Source organism: Triturus cristatus, chromosome 8, assembly GCF_964204655.1.
Source record: "Triturus cristatus chromosome 8, aTriCri1.1, whole genome shotgun sequence".
Taxonomy (NCBI): domain Eukaryota; kingdom Metazoa; phylum Chordata; class Amphibia; order Caudata; family Salamandridae; genus Triturus; species Triturus cristatus.
In genome coordinates, this window is record NC_140591.1 from 290,551,775 (window position 1) to 290,571,796 (window position 20,022).

At 48.8% G+C, this 20,022-nt stretch overlaps 1 protein-coding gene across 1 annotated transcript in view; it reads left to right on the top strand.

The window, feature by feature from the left end:
• Positions 1–20,022, top strand: part of RNF17 (ring finger protein 17) — a 2,644,767-nt gene that overhangs the window by 232,448 nt on the left and 2,392,297 nt on the right. The window contains exon 4 of the mRNA XM_085621540.1: positions 2,585–2,649. Coding sequence (XP_085477666.1) covers positions 2,585–2,649 — 65 coding nt within the window. The remainder of the gene's footprint in view (positions 1–2,584; positions 2,650–20,022) is intronic.

The following is a 20,022-nucleotide window of genomic DNA, read 5'->3' on the forward strand; positions in this document are numbered from 1 at the left end:
CAGCAAAGTGGAAAAGATTTGTTGTTTACTGCCACAACAACGCAATCAATCCTTTAAATGTATCCATACAGCACATTATATGTTATTTACTCCATTTACAAAGGTGTAACCTAGCATATACCTCCATTCGGTTACACCTCGCTGCAATTGCTGCCTATTTACAAAATAGGCAGCACCTCTCACTTTCCAAAGTACCTGCCATCAAGGCCTTTATGGAAGGCCTTAAAAGAGTAATTCCACCCAGAGTGCCACACGGTTAATGGGGCCCCCTTTCGAACCATTACATAAGTGCGAGCTTCAATTCCTCACATGGAAAACAGCCTTTCTAGTGGCCATCACTTCCCTCAGAAGAGTTAGTGAGATACAAGCACTCACTATACAGGAACCTTTTCTTCAGATGCATCACAACAAGGTTGTACTCCGCACCAATCCCAAATTTCTACCTAAAGTCATTTCTCCATTCCATCTAAACCAGTCGGTTGAATTACCAGTCTTTTTCTCGCAACCCCAAACCGTTGCGGAAAGAGCCTTACACACACTGGATGTTAAAAGGGCTTTACTTTACTACATCCAGAGAACACAACCTTTCAGAAAAACCAAACATCTATTTGTTTCCTTCTCCCCACCACACAAAGGCAACCCTATTTCCAAATCAGGGATAGCTAGGTGGATTGTAAAATGCATACAGATTTGCTACCACAAAGCAAAACGAACGCTATCGGTTCCCCCTAAAGCCCACTCTACAAGGAAGATAGGGGCTTCTATGGCTTTCCTAGGGAACATACCACTAGATGACATCTGCAAAGCAGCGACATGGTCAACGCCGCACACCTTCACAAAACATTACTGTGTAGATGTGCAAACCAAGCAACAAGCTATTGTGGGCCAAGCTGTACTAAAAACACCGTTTCAAACTACTGCAACGGATACCGGTGGTCGCCGCTAGGGTTGGGTACTGCTATATAATCTATGCACAGTGTATAATCTGCAGCTCATATGCCTCGAACGGAATATGCTACTTACCAGTATGCATCTGTTCTTGGCATGTAGAGCTGCAGATCTATACACGCCCACCCGGCTACCTGTATCCGTTCCAGTCTTATCTTATTTAGATACAATACACATGGGTTTCTCTACTGTTACTACTACGCTCCATCTTTCCCTGCTGGCGAAAAACAATCTGAGGATGGAGCAGAAGCCCATGCGCAATACTAACCAGAGGAGGAGTCACCGACCTCGTGACTTCCGAAGACTTTCCAAGAGGAAAAACAAACTGCAAACATCCGGGCCCAACACCAGATGGCGATCTATGCACAGTGTATAGATCTGCAGCTCTACATGCCAAGAACAGATGCATACTGGTAAGTAGCATATTCCTTCCATACAGTGCATATCTGTAGCTAATGCAGTTTTCGAGATGAGCAATGTGTAGGGAAAAAAAATAAAAATAAAGAAAACGTTATCACTATATGCCACAAAATCAGGCTGCACAGGTTACCGGTTTCGAGGACAGCCTGCCCTCGGGTGAATGCGTGCGATTACCTGCATTACGGCCTTTCAGCCGGCATCAGCGACAGGGTAAGTCGCCCAACGTGCCTGCCAGAGACCTCTGCAGAACAATGTCCCTTTTATGGACCTGCACCGCAATGCAAACATTTTCGTTCGAGGTCTGAATGGCTTCACATTTTGGCACAGGATGAGAGGACCTTTCCCGCTTGCGCTCGACATCCAACTTCACCCATTAAAAGTTGCCAATCTGTAATGTGCAACTAGCAGTTTGTATACCATGCCAACCAGGAAGAAAGTGTCCCACTGAGCTCTTTCATAATACTCACCAAGAGTCACACATAATAGTACTCGACTGCAATAGCACAAGCGAAACGGCCAGAGCTGCAGACTTTCGACATCTGGGACAGCGAGCCTGCTTCTACGAAAATGAAAGCGGATACGGTGCGAGATAATAAAAAAAAAAAAAACCATATGGCCCCTGCGTGCCTGTAGACGCTGAGGGGGGGAGGCGTGAGCGAGTGTGGCCGAGAGCACACACAGCGTTTCCCTTGCAGGAGCGAGCAGGGGCACCATCCAAAGCTCACTCCCGCAAGGGAATCGCCAGACGTGCATGCGTTGCCATTGAAAGCAATGCAACGCATGCACGTTTTTCGCTGATAAAGCGAATCGATTACAAAACGTCGCCTCTATGCAACACATGCGCGCTGCGTAGGCGAGACCTAAAAACGATACAAGTTAGATTTGGCCCACTATCACCTCCCATCTGTTGTAGCGGACCTGTGCCTGAGTGTGCAAATTAGCTTGATAACTATTGTCGGCGTACAGGAGTGACTCCTATAGTTGGCTTTGTGCTATCCTGTCCAGAGGTGCTTGCAGGCGCATGTGAACAATTGCCTTGTTTTTTCCAATATCGTCCCTACATATGCTTTTTCCATGTTGCGTTTAATTGGTGTTGCCATATTGTTTAATTTCAATGGCTGTATATTTACACTAAATAGAAAAACAGAAAATAGTTGTGTATAAGCACTTGTTTTAGACCTTTTATGCTTCATTCTTGCTTTTCCTCACCCTACAGGCAAGCGTCTGAAGCAAGGGCAGTCAATTGTACTATGTCAAATGCAGGACACTCAAATGAAGGATGTAAGTTTTCTTTTGTGTTTTATCACCACAAGCTGCTTAAAGTTTTTAGCCTGTGAAAGAGTTTCTAGCTTGTTAATAGGAATTTTTGTTTTACGGCTTATTCAAAAGTACCAATTTGTGTAATGTCATTTTACCTTGTCCTGATTGTCCGTTGTAGGAGATTTCAGTGATCTCATGAGCAGCCTTACTGCCTCCTATTGGAAGCTTGGGATGCTTTTATAAAGTATGATTCATTGTATGTCTTTAACTTCCGCATACATTGTCAAATCTAGTATGTTCGGCTTATAATTCTGTGTTCATTCATTGATTGTGTGTATGGGTGTGGTTAGGAGCAGTGAATGTGAGCGATTGAATGCATGGATGGCTAATTGAGTGAATAGACGGATGGCCAGAGGAATAGGTGCATGCATAAATGTATGAAGGGTTTGAGGACAGTAAGGCAAGCAGTGTAGCAGAAACTGCTGTGAAATAGACAATAGAAGGTGGATCAGAAATGAGGTGGTGGGTGGATTATCAGCACTTGTCAGGACCTGTACTTTATATACTCGGATATATGAACAGATGGCTTCTAAAGAGATGTCCCGTGATATTCATACATTGTTCCTGTTGCACTTCAGGTTTTTGCATATATCCAAAATGGTGGTTCTGTGCATGCAGTATTTTATACAGTTTGTTGATGGGGAGTTGCATTAGTAAAAATGGAAGTGCATAGTTGTGCTTGTATTCCTGAAAAAATTATTATTCATATGTATTTACTTGCCTTCACTTCAGTATGTTAAGAAACCAATTAGAGGGAAGTGTATTTTCCTCTTGTCCCCCATTTTACAGACTCCTTATGCATGGATTCAGCTTAAGCCAGTGAGAACTCGTCTGGGTCGCTCAGCTGATCCCAGATTAGACAGAGCTCAGGGCTAGTCACTATTGATGAGCAACAGCAGGCAATGCAGGAAGTGGAAAATCTGATTTTCACCAGAGAAGTGGAAACCTACGCTGAACAAATTAAATTATATGGCAACCATAACTGTTGGAACAGATATTATGGTGGGTCTAAAATCATTGACAAAGGCAAACACGGTCACCCTGGCCAAAATTAGCCTGCGTTAGTCACTCTCTTGTGCAGCATGCACATGGTGTCCTAAATCAGCATAAGTCTATATAAAAAATGCGCACACACAGCCCCGATCTACACATATCCCACAGATGACAATAGCTAAGTGACCAAGGTTATGCAGAAGTTGACAGACCATTACATGAGAGCACCATTTGGCAGCTTCCTATCAATGGTTTTGGCCTATTACCCCTGTACTGCCACCACCATCGGTTTCCTCCTAGCCTGTGATGTGAGGCAGTAGCCACCCTCACTGGGATGGTTTCATTTTGGCTCACCCCCAGTTGGCAGAGCTTAGCATGGCTGACTAAGGAAAATTGTTGTGAGCCTTAAGTTGACTCAAATTCTAAAGTTCGCTAGAGGAAAAAATATAGGGGAACTGATAAAAACTTACAGGGCAGGGATGCACAGTTTTTCCTATTCATGCAGATGAAATGTATCTCAACAAAATAATTTAATCTTGCTACTTTCCTTTCTGCCCCTCCAACACTAACAAAGGCAAGATGAGAAGAATGAGGTGTGTAGAGATGGGTTTGCCTTGTGTCTGAGCATGCATATGTGCAAGCACATATCGGGCATGATGCTGGCCTTCCCTGGAGTAAAGGTAGACAGACCTCCATGACATGCAGTGGGTATGCATGGGCCTGATGCTGATCCTGAGTATTCGAGAATATATGTAGGAATACTAGGCTGTGTTGTCCTTGTAGGACAGTACTAAATGAAAGTGCTTGAGCAATTCTAAAAATGACTTAAAATGCGAAGCTGATTTTGAGGGAAAATTGTGGTAGGTCCAGAAAAAGACATGTTCTGTAGTAGGGGATCTCTGTGTATAGTCATAATCTATGAATAGTCCCGCCCATGTGCGGGGACCCCGGAGCAATCAAAATATCTCTTAAGCTGTCCTGCATTTGCAAACCTGCAAAGACACTTAAGAGACAGACAAAATAATACAGCCTAATAACAATATGGCTGCACTGGCCAGCACTTCCTCTGAAGTGAACACAAAAGCCAAAATAAAGTTTTAAATGTCATTTTTATTCACATTTGACATGTTCCTTTAATGTATCACACTCCCTTCACCAAAATCCCTTTAAACAATAGAGAGGAAGGGGCGGACAGACAAGCCCTATAGGCTGTCATTATGTGTCTGCTAAAGGGATACCGTACCTTTAAGAAACTCTCCAGAGACCCCCGGTATCCCAGGATGCACAGCCAAAGCAAGTTACTTTCAGTTCTTTTTTCCGGCTCCTGCTAGCAGGACCCTGGAGCTTGAGCTCTACCCTTTTGGGTGGATATTTGGACTAAATTTTGAATTTTTGGATAAATAGTGTGTTCATTCGACGTCTAGAGCCTTTCTCTACTGCATCCTGCATTTTGGTACAATTTGCCCACTCTTAGCATGGCTTTATTTGATAAATGCCCTGAGTGTGGGAGGAAAAAGGCCAAGACGGACCCACATGATGTCTGTATCCCCTGCTTGTCATCCTCACATGTCCCTGCTACATGTGCCATCTGCAAGACCTTCTCCAAGAGGACCCTGAGGGACAGAGAGAAGATTCGCCTCCAGGGACAGGAGAAGCAGAGGACAGGTGGGACTTCGGGGCATGGAGGATCTCATTCCCCTTCCTCTGCCCATGCTTCAGCCACTGGAGGGACCTCCGGGCAGAAAAAGCAGCAGAAACGACACCTACCGGCTGGTAGATCGCGTTCGACGTCGAAGGCGACGACGGCGAGAGGTAAAGCACCGGTGTGTTCGCCGTCGATCCAGGGCTCTGGATCGCGGCGTCCTCGACGTTCGACGTCGAGAGAGGGGCCCACGAGACCTAGGACTAGGTCGCCGTCGAGGATTCCACACACCATCGACGCCGTACCGAGCCCCGCGATGGATCGACGCCGACGACATCGACGCCGAGACACCGGCGACTGCCGTCGAGACGAAGACTATCGCCGTCGAGGCACGGATTGCCGTCGAGGCACGGATTGCCGTCGAGGCACGGATTGCCGTCGAGGCACGGATTGCCGTCGAGGCACGGATTGCCGTCGAGGCACGGATCGCCGTCGAGGCACGGATTGCCGTCGAGGCACGGATCGCCGTCGGGGCACGGATCGCCGTCGGGGCACGGATCGCCGTCGGGGCACAGATCGCCGTCGAGGCACAGATCGCCGTCGAGGCGAAGGAGATCGACGTCGAGGCGAAGGAGATCGACGTCGAGGAGACGTCGTTCACCGTCTACGTCGAGAGACTCTCCGTCGACCCGACGTTGGACGTCGAGGGGCCACCGGTTGACGTCGAGGGGACGCCGGACGGCGAGGAGACGCCGTACGAGGTCGACGATCAGTTCGACGTCGGTGACATCTGGTAACACGTCTTCGGTGATTACGATCTCCAGTCGTGGATCTAGGAGACGCCGGCGCTCCCCCTCGTTTACTTCAGCACGGGGTGGGCCCGCCAAGAAGAGAAGGGTGGACGGGAGTACGGACAGTGCTGGTCCTGGTTCTCCTGCAAGGAGTGATGGAGCTCCGCAGCCTCTCCCTCAGCCGCTGCCTCAGAAGCCTCCTACGCCTCCTCCGCCTCCTCCTCCACCTCCTCCTCCGCCTCCTCCTCCGCCTCCTCCTCCTAAGCGGCCTACGCCACCTCCGCCACCGCCGGTGCCTCAGCTTCCGCCGTCTCCTCTGCTACCGGCGATTCCTAAGGCTCCACGCAGACCGAGGTCACGCTCTCGATCTCGCCGGAGGTCACGGAGTAGACACAGGTCGTCCACTCACACAAGGCATGGACGACGGAGGTATAGATCTCGTTCCAGAGGCACGAGGTATACGGACTCTTCTGGCAATGGACGGCTCTCCCCCTCGCTGTCGGAAACTCCCCCTACTCGAATCTCGCCGGTGGATGATATTGCCACTTTCCAGGATGTGCTGATGAGGGGGGCGGCGAAATTGGGAATCTCCGTAGCAGTCCCGGTTCCCACTACCTCGGTGATATTTGAGACATTGCACAAGGCTAGACTGTCACGCCCCCTCCTTCCTTTGGTTCCGGGTTTGGAGGAACCAGCCATGGAGGTTTTCCTGACACCAGTGGTGGTGAAGGCTGCTCCCTCACGGTTGCAGAAAAAGTACAGGGCCCCTGATTCGGACCCGGCGTTCCTCAGGGTGGACCCTCCCCCGGACTCAGTCATTGTGGTTGCGGCTCGTAAACAACACTCCACGACGCCCTCTTCCACGGCTCCTCCAGATAAGGAGAGCCGCAAGATGGACTCCTTGGGGAGGAGAATGTGCTCTACGTCGGCCACGACTATGAAGGCTGCTAGTGCCTCTGCCCTGCTGGGTCGCTATGACCGATCGCTTTGGGACTCTCTGCAACAGTTTGCTGCCTCCCTGCCTAGGGACAAAAGGGAGGACTTCCAGGAGGTGCTGAACGAGGGCATGATGGTCTCCAACCAGATCATCAGTGCGGCGGGGGATGTATTGTTGCTGGCGGCCCATGGGTACTGTCATGGAGTACACATGAGGAGACATTCCTGGCTGAGGCTTACCTCTCAAACCTGAAGCGCAGCAAAAGATTGCTAACTTGCCTTTCTCTGGCTCGACGTTGTTCGGGTCTCATGCGGATGACGAGATGGCCCGCATGAAGGCCGAAGCAGAAACCCTGAAGGCCGTGGGGTTGGAAAGACCCAAGGAGCAGAAGAAGTCATTCCGTTCCTATGGCAGGCGTTATTCTAAGCAACGCGGTCAAGGGCGCCAGTCTGGTCACCAACAGCACCAGCAACAACAACAACAGTTCCCGAGGCAGTCCTTTCAGAAGCGCCAGAGGGGCAGAGGCCAGCATCAATCCTCGTCGGGGAACAAAGGCCCGGCCGGGTCGAAGCCCTGAAAGGTCACTTCCCCCTCGTCCGTTACCCGCTCCGGTGGGGGGAAGTATTCAATTCTACCTGGCAGAGTGGAGGACAATAACTCGGGACAAGTGGGTGCTGAATATTATTTGCAATGGATACAGTCTTCGTTTCACCAGCCCGCCTCCTCAGATTCCACCAGTGCGCTCTCCCTTCATGGTACGGGAGCTCCAGGGGGAGGCGGACGTCCTGTTAAGGAAGAAGGCGATAGAAACTGTTCCTTTGAGGCAAAGAGGAAAAGGCCTTTACTCCCGGTTCTTTCTCGTCAGAAAAAAGGACAAGAACGAGTTCAGGGCTATTCTAGATCTGCGTCACAACAAACAAATGATGGACGGAATGCTGACAATGCATTCCGTCCATTTGTTTGTTGTAACGCTTTTCGCCCTAAGTGGGATGGGTATTCCCAGACGTGGGACCCGTGCTCACTACGCCACTGGAGTCAAGCTATCCTGGCTGATGACGGCTGATAGCCAGAAACCGGTCCTAGGATGCTTGATTCCGGTCCAGGGAAGACATGGCTTGGCAGTTCGGGCTGGACTGTTCCCATGAGGCACAGGGTCAAGACTGATTTGCATATGGCCATGTCTAAACTGGGGTGGTGTAGTGGGCAAAAGAACGATGGATTTAACCCAGATCTCTTGACTGGGGGAGAATGTCTGCATTGTCAGCATTCCGTCCATCATTTGTTTGTTGTAACGCTTTTCGCCCTAAGTGGGATGGGTATTCCCAGACGTGGGACCCGTGCTCACTACGCCACTGGAGTCAAGCTATCCTGGCTGATGACGGCTGATAGCCAGAAACCGGTCCTAGGATGCTTGATTCCGGTCCAGGGAAGACATGGCTTGGCAGTTCGGGCTGGACTGTTCCCATGAGGCACAGGGTCAAGATTGATTTGCATATGGCCATGTCTAAACTGGGGTGGTGTAGTGGGCAAAAGAACGATGGATTTAACCCAGATCTCTTGACTAGGGGAGAATGTCTGCATTGTCAGCATTCCGTCCATCATTTGTTTGTTGTAACGCTATTCTAGATCTGCGTCAAGCAAACAAGTGGATCCGCAGAGAAAAGTTCCGTATGTTGTCCCTGCATCAGATTTACCCTCAGTTGCATCGAGGAGACTGGCTGTGCGCCATAGATCTGCAGAACGCTTACTTTCATGTGCCGATCGCACCAAAGCATCGCAAGTTCCTGAGGTTTCTGGTAGGCAACAACCATTACCAGTATACAGTACTCCCGTTTGGTCTGAAGTCTGCCCCACGGACGTTCTCCAAGTGCATGGCAGTGGTGGCAGCACACTTGCGGAAGAACAAAGTGTTTGTGTATCCATACCTGGACGATTGGCTGATCAAGGCTTCCAAGTTCCGGGAAGCCCAGTGTCACTTCAACAGGACAGCTGCCTTGCTTCATCGCCTGGGGCTGCACATCAACATGTCAAAGTCAGTGCCGATCCCTGTGCAGTGTCTCCAGTACTTGGGGGCCTCAGTCAATACCTTGAACGCAAGCGTGTGTCCTTCGGAGGAGAGACGCTTATCGATCCGTGGGAAGGCCCTGCACCTCCTCTCAGTCCACTCTCATACAGTGAGGACGGTGTCCTCCTTACTGGGGTTGATGGCTTCCTGCATCTTTCTCACCCCCAATGCACGTCTGCATATGCGGCCCCTGCAGGAGTGTCTGGAGGATCAATAGGACCAGAGGCGGGGGCGTTGGGAGGACACGATTCATCTGTCCCAACACGCTCTCCAATCTCTGAAATGGTGGTGCTCCTCAGAGAATGTTTGCAAGGGGACTCCTTTTCACAAGGATATTCCGGTCCAGACCATAGTGACCGATGCGTCTCTCCAGGGCTGGGGAGCGCATTCGGACCCTCTTCAGATTCAGGGGACATGGTCACAGACGGAGATGACTTACCACATCAACTTTTTGAAACTCAGAGCAGTACACTTGGCCCTGAAGGCGTTCCATCCCTCCTTCAAGACGAACTCCCTGCTAGTTCAGACGGACAATACTACTACCATGTATTACCTTAACAAGCAGGGGGGCTCCCGTTCACGCACGCTGTCTCGGGAGGCACAGACGATCTGGAATTGGCTGGTGGAAAGGGACCTCACGATCACGGCAACCCATCTGCCGGGAGTGCAGAATGCCCAAGCCGATGCGCTCAGCCGGCTCGTTCAAGAAAATCACGAGTGGGTGCTAAACGACGACGTCCTAAGAGACGTCTTCGCAGAGTGGGGCACTCCGGACATCGATCTGTTCGCTACGGCAGAAAACAGCAAATGCCGCGACTTCGCGTCCAGGTACTACCAACCAGGGACACTGGGGAATGCCCTATGGATCAGCTGGTCCAACAGCTTTCTCTACGCCTTTCCACCCATTCCCCTGATTCCGGCGGTGCTGATCAAGCTGTCGCAATCCAGTGCCAGGATGATCCTGATTGCTCCGGAGTGGCCGAGGCAATGGTGGTTCACCGACCTTCTTCACCGGTCTGTTCTGCCACACCGGCGCCTGCCGTGTCGGCCGGACCTTCTCACGAAGTTCGGGGGACAGATGGTTCACCCCAATCTCTCGTCCTTGAGTTTGGCAGCATGGCTCCTGAGCTAGTACAGTATGGACACTTGAACCTACCTCAGGACTGTATGGAGATCTTGAAAGAAGCGAAGAGACCGTCTACGAGGACTTCTTACGCCTATAAGTGGAAGAGATTCTGCCTATGGTGCAAGACAAAGGACATTGACCCTACATCCTGTAAAGATGATGTTATTTTGCCTTATCTGCTGCAGTTAGCTCAATCTGGGCTTAATTTTCAGTCTATTAAAGTTCATCTCGCAGCTTTGACTGCGTATAGAAAGGGCCCTTCCCAAACCTCATTTTTTCAAATCCCTGTGATTAAAGATTTTTTGGAGGGTTTGCGTAAGGTGTTTCCCCCTGTTAGACGACCTTCTCCACCATGGGAATTGAACGTGGTGTTGTCCAGATTAATGAGGGAGCCTTTTGAGCCTATTCATAAGGCTTCTCTGCAGCATTTGTCCTGGAAAGCCGCCTTCCTTGTGGCCATTACATCGGCCAGGAGAGTAAGTGAGATTCAGGCTCTGTGTTGTCAAGAGCCGTATACTGTATTCCATGCTTCTAAAGTGGTAATGCGTACTCATCCTAAGTTTTTACCTAAAGTGATATCTGATTTCGATGTGAATCAAATGATAACTTTGCCTACATTTTTTCAGCATCCCTCCTCTCCGGCGGAGAGGTCCCTGCATTCCTTAGATGTGCGTAGGGTGTTGAAATTCTATCTAGATAAGACAAAAGACATCCGCTGGTCGGATCAACTGTTTGTGAATTATGGTTCAGTAAGAACTGGTCTAGCTACCTCGAAACAGTCCATCTCCAGATGGATTGTGTCCTGTATTCAGCTCTGTTATCAGAAAGCTAATAAGACGTTGGGGGGTAAGCCTACAGCGCATTCGACTAGGGGCAAAGCAGCGACTACAGCTTTGCTTAGGAATGTTCCAATCGCTGACATTTGTAAGGGTGCCACCTGGAAGTCGGTCCATACGTTTACAAAGCATTACTGCCTGGATTCTGATGCTAGGGCAGATGCGCAGGTTCGACAGGCTTCGCTGAGGAACTTGTTTGCACAGTAGTTTGTTGGTGTTTGGTTTTTACTCCACCGCTGTTTGTTGGTTGGGATGGGCTTGCCATTCTATTCATAGATTATGACTATACACAGAGATCCCCTACTACAGAAGGAGTAGTTTCTTACCTGTAACTCCAGTTCTGTAGTAGGGGTATCTCTGTTATAGTCATTAGCGACCCTCCCTCCTCCCCGGTGGAGTGAAACTGGCAGTATCAGGCCTGTTATACACCTTCAAAAAGAACTGAAAGTAACTTGCTTTGGCTGTGCATCCTGGGATACCGGGGGTCTCTGGAGAGTTTCTTAATGGCACGGTATCCCTTTAGCAGACACATAATGACAGCCTATAGGGCTTGTCTGTCTGCCCCTTCCTCTCTATTGTTTAAAGGGATTTTGGTGAAGGGAGTGTGATACATTAAAGGAACATGTCAAATGTGAATAAAAATGACATTTAAACTTTATTTTGGCTTTTGTGTTCACTTCAGAGGAAGTGCTGGCCAGTGCAGCCATATTGTTATTAGGCTGTATTATTTTGTCTGTCACTTAAGTGTCTTTGCAGGTTTGCAAATGCAGGACAGCTTAAGAGATATTTTGATTGCTCCGGGATCCCCGCACATGGGCGGGACTATTTATAGATTATGACTATAACAGAGATACCCCTACTACAGAACTGGAGTTACAGGTAAGAAACTACTCCTTATTTTTTCTGGTGGCTAAATGACAATTTGCCCAAAAAAATAACAATACTTATTGCAAAATATTTTATTTTTACGAAATTACAAGGTACTATTAGGTTACAAAAGAGTATTTACCTTTTTCTTGAGGCGCAAATGATACAAAAGGTAGTGACAAAATAACAGCAGGCATTCAGGTATGAACTACCCCTTCTACATTACATTTCATCAAGATTCAGACTCGCCAGGATAACGCGATCATCCTTCACCAGCAAATGTGAGGAAATGATCAGAGCTCTTGGTGATAACCACCCTGCAGCTTTAATCCCTTTAGACACGTCAGCGGCATATGACTCCATGGACAAACTGCCTACCCCACTGTTTTGAAACTTTTATGGGAATTAAAAGCCATGAAATGGCAATCGGCTCAGAAAACTGTTCTGCTCATACAGGCGATCTCAGATGTCCCACCCAATCCGCTTGGACAGCGAATTCAGCATTGATTCGAGAACCCACCCTGCCTATCTTTGCAAAAATCTGCCCCTTGCCCTCAATTTTTTGCCGTTCCATTCCTTTCTTTATCTGGTCCTGAAGTGGCTATTAGAAGCATGTTTAGCATCTTACAGATTGTGAATACATAAATACAACAGACTCCGTGCTTGGGTAGAATTGAAGTGATTCAATAATACTCTATGCATTTCACAAAATATTCTGCTTTCCACTGGCACCCATCATACACCCTTCCAGTGTTCCCCAGTACCACTGTTATCCTCCTATGGAGTATGCTTAGGAACATTGTTATACAAAATTCGTTTTTATACCCTTTAGCCTGCTATATGATACCTTTCTGAGCAATTTGTTATAACCAGGCTCAGAAACCAATTAAATATAGCTTCAACATTCGGAAATGCAGACTGTACTGAATTCTATATCGGGACCGGAGGCGAGGATTATTCTATTCTTTGTTCACTTTATTAAATAGCAGCCATTCAAAGTTAAGTAAAACAAACTACTATTCCTATGATACATGGGTAATAATCAAACAAAAAACGATAGTGTCCATGTATAGAGTGTCCCCTTTTCTCTGCACCAATCACGGTGCTCCGAGGTGAAGGTAGTCCTTTATTACTGTCCATTCCCCCTCTTTTGTCGCTGAAGCTCAGCCAGCCAGGAAGTATCACAAATCTTGTTTTCCAGACTCGCCTGTAAAAATAAAGTAGAATGTCGGCTACAGCAATGGCAAAGGTTAAGCCTGTAGGGGAAAACCCCACGAAACTTCAGCTATAATACAGACAAGGTCGTGAAACGTCTTACTTACCCCAGTACGAGGGTGGGAAGGTACTAAAGAAACCTTGTACCCTGGGTGGGATAATCCTCGCCTCAGAGTTCTTAATAGAATTGAAACTTTCCGTTACGATGGCTAGGAAATTTTTCATTCTAGGTTTGGACCAGAGGCGAGGATTATGCTTGTTTAAAGCTTGCTCACTACCAAGTGAGCCATGTCAACCACCGGTGGAAGACCAGTCTGCTGCATTCAGAATGCCTTCCAGATGTGCTCCCAGGGTAAACGCTTTGGAGGCCATCGTCTCTCTGGTTGAATGTGCGCCGAAGGCCCGAAGGTCTATGCCAGCTTCCTGCATTACCCTTCGTACCAAACGGGCAATAGTGGGGGAAGAAACCGCCTTATGGAGTTTTTTTTGGGTGCGATAAGTAATTGTCGTTCTCCGGAAGGGCGGAATTCCTCCGATATTTCTTCGTACGCCTTAAGACAGGACACCACGCATAACTTCGGAGCATCTGGGAAAGCAGGATAAGAGATGGACGTTGTCCCACATTTCGTACGCCTTTGATTTGTGAAGGTAACACCCGTAGGGGAGAATATCCTGCCTGAAATGTCTAGGGCTCTGTCTTTGGAAACCCATCTGCAGGATATAAGGCAAAGGAGCATGGCTAATTTCGCCGAAAGCTTTTTCCTGGAGATGAATCTGTTCGGCTGCTAGGACAAAAACAAATTCAAAACCTGATTAACATCCCAGAGCTGTGAATAACGCAGCTCGGGGGGGAAAGGGAGAGGCGAATGCCTCAAAGGAGGCGGAAAACCAGGGGATGCTCACCACTGGAGAACCATCCACCATGGTATGACCCGCTGAAATGGCAGAACGAAAGGTATTATTGGTTCTATAAGCCAGGCCTTTCTCCGCCAGGGCGGCTAAAAAACTCAGAATGGAGGTCACATCTGCTGCCACGGGATTGAGACTCCGTCACACACACCAACTATACCACCATCACCATGTGGAACGATACCGCTTGACAGTGCTATCGGCTCAAGCCTTGGACATGAACTTCTCAGCTGCTCCCGAAAGGCCTGGGACCGCCTGTCGTCCCCTGTAATCCGCCACGTCATCAGGGCTAGGGAGCCTTGAGCGATTAGCGGGTGAGGAGCTTTGTCCGGACCGAGAAGGAGAGTTGGAAAGCGGGGGAGAGGGATTCGAGAATCCCAAGAAAGTTCCAGAAGAACCGTAAAACACACTTGCGTCCTCCAAATTGGCGATACATTTCCTCCAAAATGGTTTGCTAATTAAATTAATGTTAAACGTTTAGTAGGCTGGTCATCATGAGGAAATACTAAACCATTTGTTAATTGTCAACATGTAAGATCTAGTGTGGAATTAAAACTAACTGAAGTAATACGTTTGCCTGAAATCATTCAAAATAGATTTTCTTAAATTTTTTGCTATAAATTCAGTGAACTTGGAAGGGACCACGGCCGAAACGAATGAGGAGGTGGGCCACCGGCAGCTCCGTTTAGTGCAGGAGGAGATTAGATTCGTCTCTCTTGAATCCACTAACACAATCTGCAGGTACTCAGTGGCCAGGCTGTACAGCTGGGGAGACAAAACAGCAAATTACTTCACTGGCTCGCTACTCGCCCTCTGGCCAACCGGATAGTCCCCGAAATTCGTGACCCAGATGGGCATGCTTTCTGCACTCCTGCAGAAATCACCCGGTCCTTCATGGCCTACTATGCTGAGCTTTACTCAGCAGATCACTCACACCGACTGCCAGCTCCCCCTTTTTGCGATATGTCTCCCTCCCAAGGCTCCCAGACAGGGAAGTTGAGACCTTGGGTGAACCCATCACCACTGAGGAAATCAGTGAGGCAATCTCCGCTCTGGCCACTCGTAAGTCTCCCGGTTTGGACGGGTATTTGGCGGAATATTATGCAGTGTGCCGAGACATCTTGACCCCACAACTCCACACCCTATTTGACAAGGTCCTGGAAAGGGGCGCCTTCCCACCTGACACCGACACTGCCACCATTGTGGTCATATCTGAAGCGAACCCTTCCCCACTCTCCTGCTCCAGCCACCATCCGATCTCGTTAATTCTGAGATTAAAATCTATGCCACAATTCTCACCACCCGCCTGAAACAAGTGATTCACATTCTCATACACCCTGACCAATGTGGCTTTATGCCGCTTCGCAGTACACAACACTGCCTTAGACGCCTTCAGGTGGCTGTCGTTCACCGCAGTCTCCTCACTCCCTACTTGGCCTTAATGCTCCTTGATTTTGAAAAGGCCTGCGGTCTGGTCGACTGGCGTTATTTGGGATGTGTACTAGAACGTGCGGACTTCAGCCCCCACTTTCGAAACCTGGTGGCTGCAACCTACTCCAACCAGTCCACTTGGGTCAGTGTAAACGGGGCACTATCACACAACTTTCCCATCAGGAGGGGCACCGGACAGGGATGCCCACTCGCTATCCTCCTATTCGCTCTTCGATTGAGCCTTTGGCTTGTCTCATACGGACAGATGAGCATATTTGGGTATGGCATTGGCATGATTCCCATGAGGACCGAATCGCTCTGTATGCGGATGATGTCATGCTCTTCTTAGCCGACCTGGCCAAATCTGGACCGAGATGCCTCCAGTCCTTTGAGAGCGCATCGAGCCTGTGTCTGAACCCAACTAAGTCCAATATAGTGTCCCTGCACCCCTCACGGGAGTGTGTGGATTGGCAAACCAACATTCCTCTACTGGGACTTTCTTTCAAGTACCTTGGTATTTGGGTTGCCCTTCTCCCCGAGCTGACCTGGTCCCTTAACATGAACCCACTGATCAAAAATACAAAAGATGATCATAAGCGCTGGCAATCCCTTCCGCTTAACCCCCTCAGCAGGATTGCCTTCTTTAAAATGATGGTTCTGCCCCGCCTCCTTTATGTACTTCAGAACCTTCCACTCCATCTCCCCCACAGCTGGTTCCGTGGGTTGGACGCACTGATCACAACTTTCCTCTGGGGTGGCTCAAGGTCGCGACTGGCTCTCTTACACTGTCAACGGCCCCTCTACAATGGTGTTATGGGGATGACAAATCCCTTTCTGTACTATCAGGCCACTCGCCTGTTGGTGATCCCCAACTGGTTTAATGGTGGTTAGGCGGCCCCAGCCTACTGGCTGGAGAACCGAAGATTCTCCCAGATAAAGGCCATGCTATATGGAGCTCCTTTTCCACACACCCTACCTTCTATTACCCAGACGGTCCTTCTGGCGTTGAGGTCTACGATGCGACACACCCGGTGGGATGCCAGGATTACACTGCAGACACCCCTCTGGCCTCGCACTAGTGTGCGAGACGTGGGGTCTTGGTGAGCTTTCAGAAGTGGGGTCTGATTGGTATCCCCTGGGTGGGAGAGGAGATCATTTTTCCTCCTTCCAGCAGTTCCAGCACACATACTCTCTGCAGCCTACCTCTAGCTAAGCTCCTCCTGGGAAATCTTGGGATGGGAGGAATATCCCAAATTTACCGTTCCCTGATAAAGCCCTGTCCACGCTAGATTCCCTCAAGACGCGATGGGAGCAATGGCTCGGCCCACTGTAGGCGGAGAACTGGAGGGATGCACTAATGGCTCCAAGGGTACTCCAATGTCATCCAGGCTCCGCCTCATCCAAATTTACTATCTGCACTGTGCATATCTTATGCTGGTGAGGTTGTACAGGGCATGGTTCCTCCCGTCCCCAAAATATCCCCGATGTGAGGTGGAGCCATCTGACTTCTATCCTATGATTTGGTCCTGCGCCGTACTTTCTAAGTATTAGGAGTCGATAATAACTGAGCTGAGTGCCATACTATGGTGGGCAGTTCCCCTTACTCCCCTTGCTCTCCTCCTGGGGGTGATGGACTGGCTGGACGGCTCCAGTAACAAGTTGTTCCTGGGGACGGCCCTGTTGGTGGCCAAAAGAGAGATCGCAGCAGTGTGGAAGGACCCGATAGCCCTTTCTCTTGCAAAATGGCGCAGGGGAATTCACTGGTGTGCCATTCAGGAAACGTCTGTGTATGAAGCACAAGGCTGTCCGACTAAACACAAACGGGTGTGGGGCAAGTGGCTGGGCTTGTTTGAATGAGTTGCCTTGAGGCGGCCAGGTGATCCGTTGTGGAGGCTAGTCGGGGAACTGCTCTGTGAATGTGTTGAAATATAAATGGTCTATCGCAGAAATGTTTTGTTTCTTTTGTTGAACATGAAAACCAATAAAATTGCTTGTCAGAAATTCTCTCAACAATTGTTTTGGAGAAATGTGGTGGCTTTTGAGATCAAGAATTTCTATGATGTTGAATATAATCAGCAAGAAACTGATCAAATTTGTTCTTATAGTCTGAGACAATAGCCATTTCGAGACATTTAGTTTCATGTTATCTCCCTCAGTTGTCCCCAATAATCTTATTCTATTTTTTTGTTTGCTTTTTTAGTTTGAATCGGTCTTTTTTTTGTTAAATGTGCAATAAAAACTCGTTGATCATCAAAGTTTTCACAACCTTGAATTCATTTAGGATTTTAAGTCATCTAATCCATTATTAGTCAGTTGATGATGAAATTGAGAAAAGCTTGCAAAGAAACACCGCAAGTTGTTGGGGAATATACTAGCCATTCTCAACTTAGTCTGCATTTTTATGAAGTTAAAAAGACTGCAAACGCAATATCTTCCTTAATTTCTAAATGCCTGCTTGGATTTGTCAAAAAGATTGTTGCAGTGTTGAATATCAGATGGCCCTTTTTTGCATCAGTTGTTGTGACAGTTTCTATCAATCCTTTGTTGCAGTAGATGATGTGCATTTGTGAGACTGCTGCAAGTCAAATTGATTGTCCCCCTCTATGGGTGAAGCTTGTTATGGCTGTGAACTGTCGACTTAAGGCAAACTGGATAACTCAGCTGCTAGTAACTGGTTTTCATCTATTGATATCCAATTTTCGAATCTTAACTTTTAACCTAAAAAAGTATTTATTTGAATCATAAAAAGTCTAATGTAGCCCATTTGTGACTTGTATGTAATAAAGAATAAAATAGAAACAAGTATGATTAATTTGTATTATGATAATGTTAACTACAAGAAATAATGAATAAAGAATTTACCTTTTTACCTTTATTGTAAGATGCAAAGGTATGTGCAAAGGTATGTTTAAAATAGTCAATTCAGTGCTACAGTGTTATTTTTCTGTGTTGCCACTTGTGCTGCATACATTCTCTCTCAGCTGCTAGTTTGCGGCATGCAAGCAGCTGATACTACACATACACCCTGTCACATGCTTAGCACCACTGAGGTACGCACAGGATCATCAGAACTCAAAAGATGCATGTTCGAGGCATATGAGCTGCAGATTGTACACTTAGCATAGATCGCCATCTGGTGTTGGGCCCGGATGTTTGCAGTTTGTTTTTCTTCTTGGACAGTCTTTGGAAGTCACGAGTTTGGTGACTCCTCCTTCGGTCCGTACTGCGCATGGGCTTCGGCTCCATCCTCAGATTGTTTTTTTTCCGCCATCGGGCTCGGATGTGATACTTCGTGCTCCGGCTTCGAACTTCTACGGTTCCAGCCTCGACGGAAAATCCTCGTTTCTTCGAGTTTCTTCATCTTCATTTCTCGAAGCGGCACTTTCTCCATCCCGTACATCGGCACCGGCCCTCGGGCCCTCCTCGACTCCGGTCCCGGCCGATGGAAAGGACTCCGTTCAAAAAGTGCCCAAAATGTGGGTCTAAATTTCCCCACACCGACCTCCATCAGGTGTGTAATCTTTGCCTCTCTCCAGAACACGAGGCCAGAGACTGCCCCGCCTGTAAGTCTTTTCGATCGAAGAAAACCATCCGGGATCGAAAAGCTCGACGCACCATGGCGCACTCATCGTCTGCAGCTCCACCGGACATCTTCGGAGACGGCGCCGAAGCTTCGGGGCAAACACACACCGAGCAGGAAGAAGACGTCGTCAGCGCTTCCGAGGCCGACGACTCCGACGTGGAGGACATCACACCGGCGCAGCGGGTCGTGAGTACTGTGCCCCCTCCCACCCCCGCGCCCAAAACCAAAGAGACTCAGGTTACTCCCTCGCCTGCCGGCCTGGGCAAAACCAAGACCAAAGCTTCTATCACCCCACCTTCGGGCCCGGTGTCAGAGCCTCCAAAGTCTCACGGCAGCTCGGGATCGAGCCAGCCGACGCCCGGTGCCGAAAAACAGCATCCGGCACCGAAGAAAGCAATATCCAGCTCGACTCCGAAGCCACCGGTGCCGAAGCAACACAAACACAAATCTGTCGGCACCGACGCTCCGGCGCCGAAAACTCCTTCGACGCCGAAAAAACCGGAGGCCCCAAAAAAGCATGGCGCACACAAACCATCGAAGCCCTCGGTTCCGAAATCACCAGTGCCGACAGACGATTCGGCACCATTGGCTCTGTTTACACCAGACCCTTTACAAAAGACTCTGTCCAAAGATCCAAAGACTGGGCTATTGACTTTAATTATCAAGAAAAGACGCCTTGATACTCCGGCTCCTCCTCCACCACCCAAACGGAAGGACTCTGCTACTTCTCCCCTCAGAGTGCCCTCCCCACTACCGCCTCCCCTACCTCTTCCACCTCCTCCACCCCCTCCCCCTCCCAGGTCTCCGCCACCTTTACCTCACTACTCTCTGACCCCGTCCCCAGATCCGGATGACGGGGACCCGGACAATTACCCGGCGGACGCCCCAATGGATCCCACTCCACCAGGGACCCCAGACCCATGGGAGGATTACAATAAC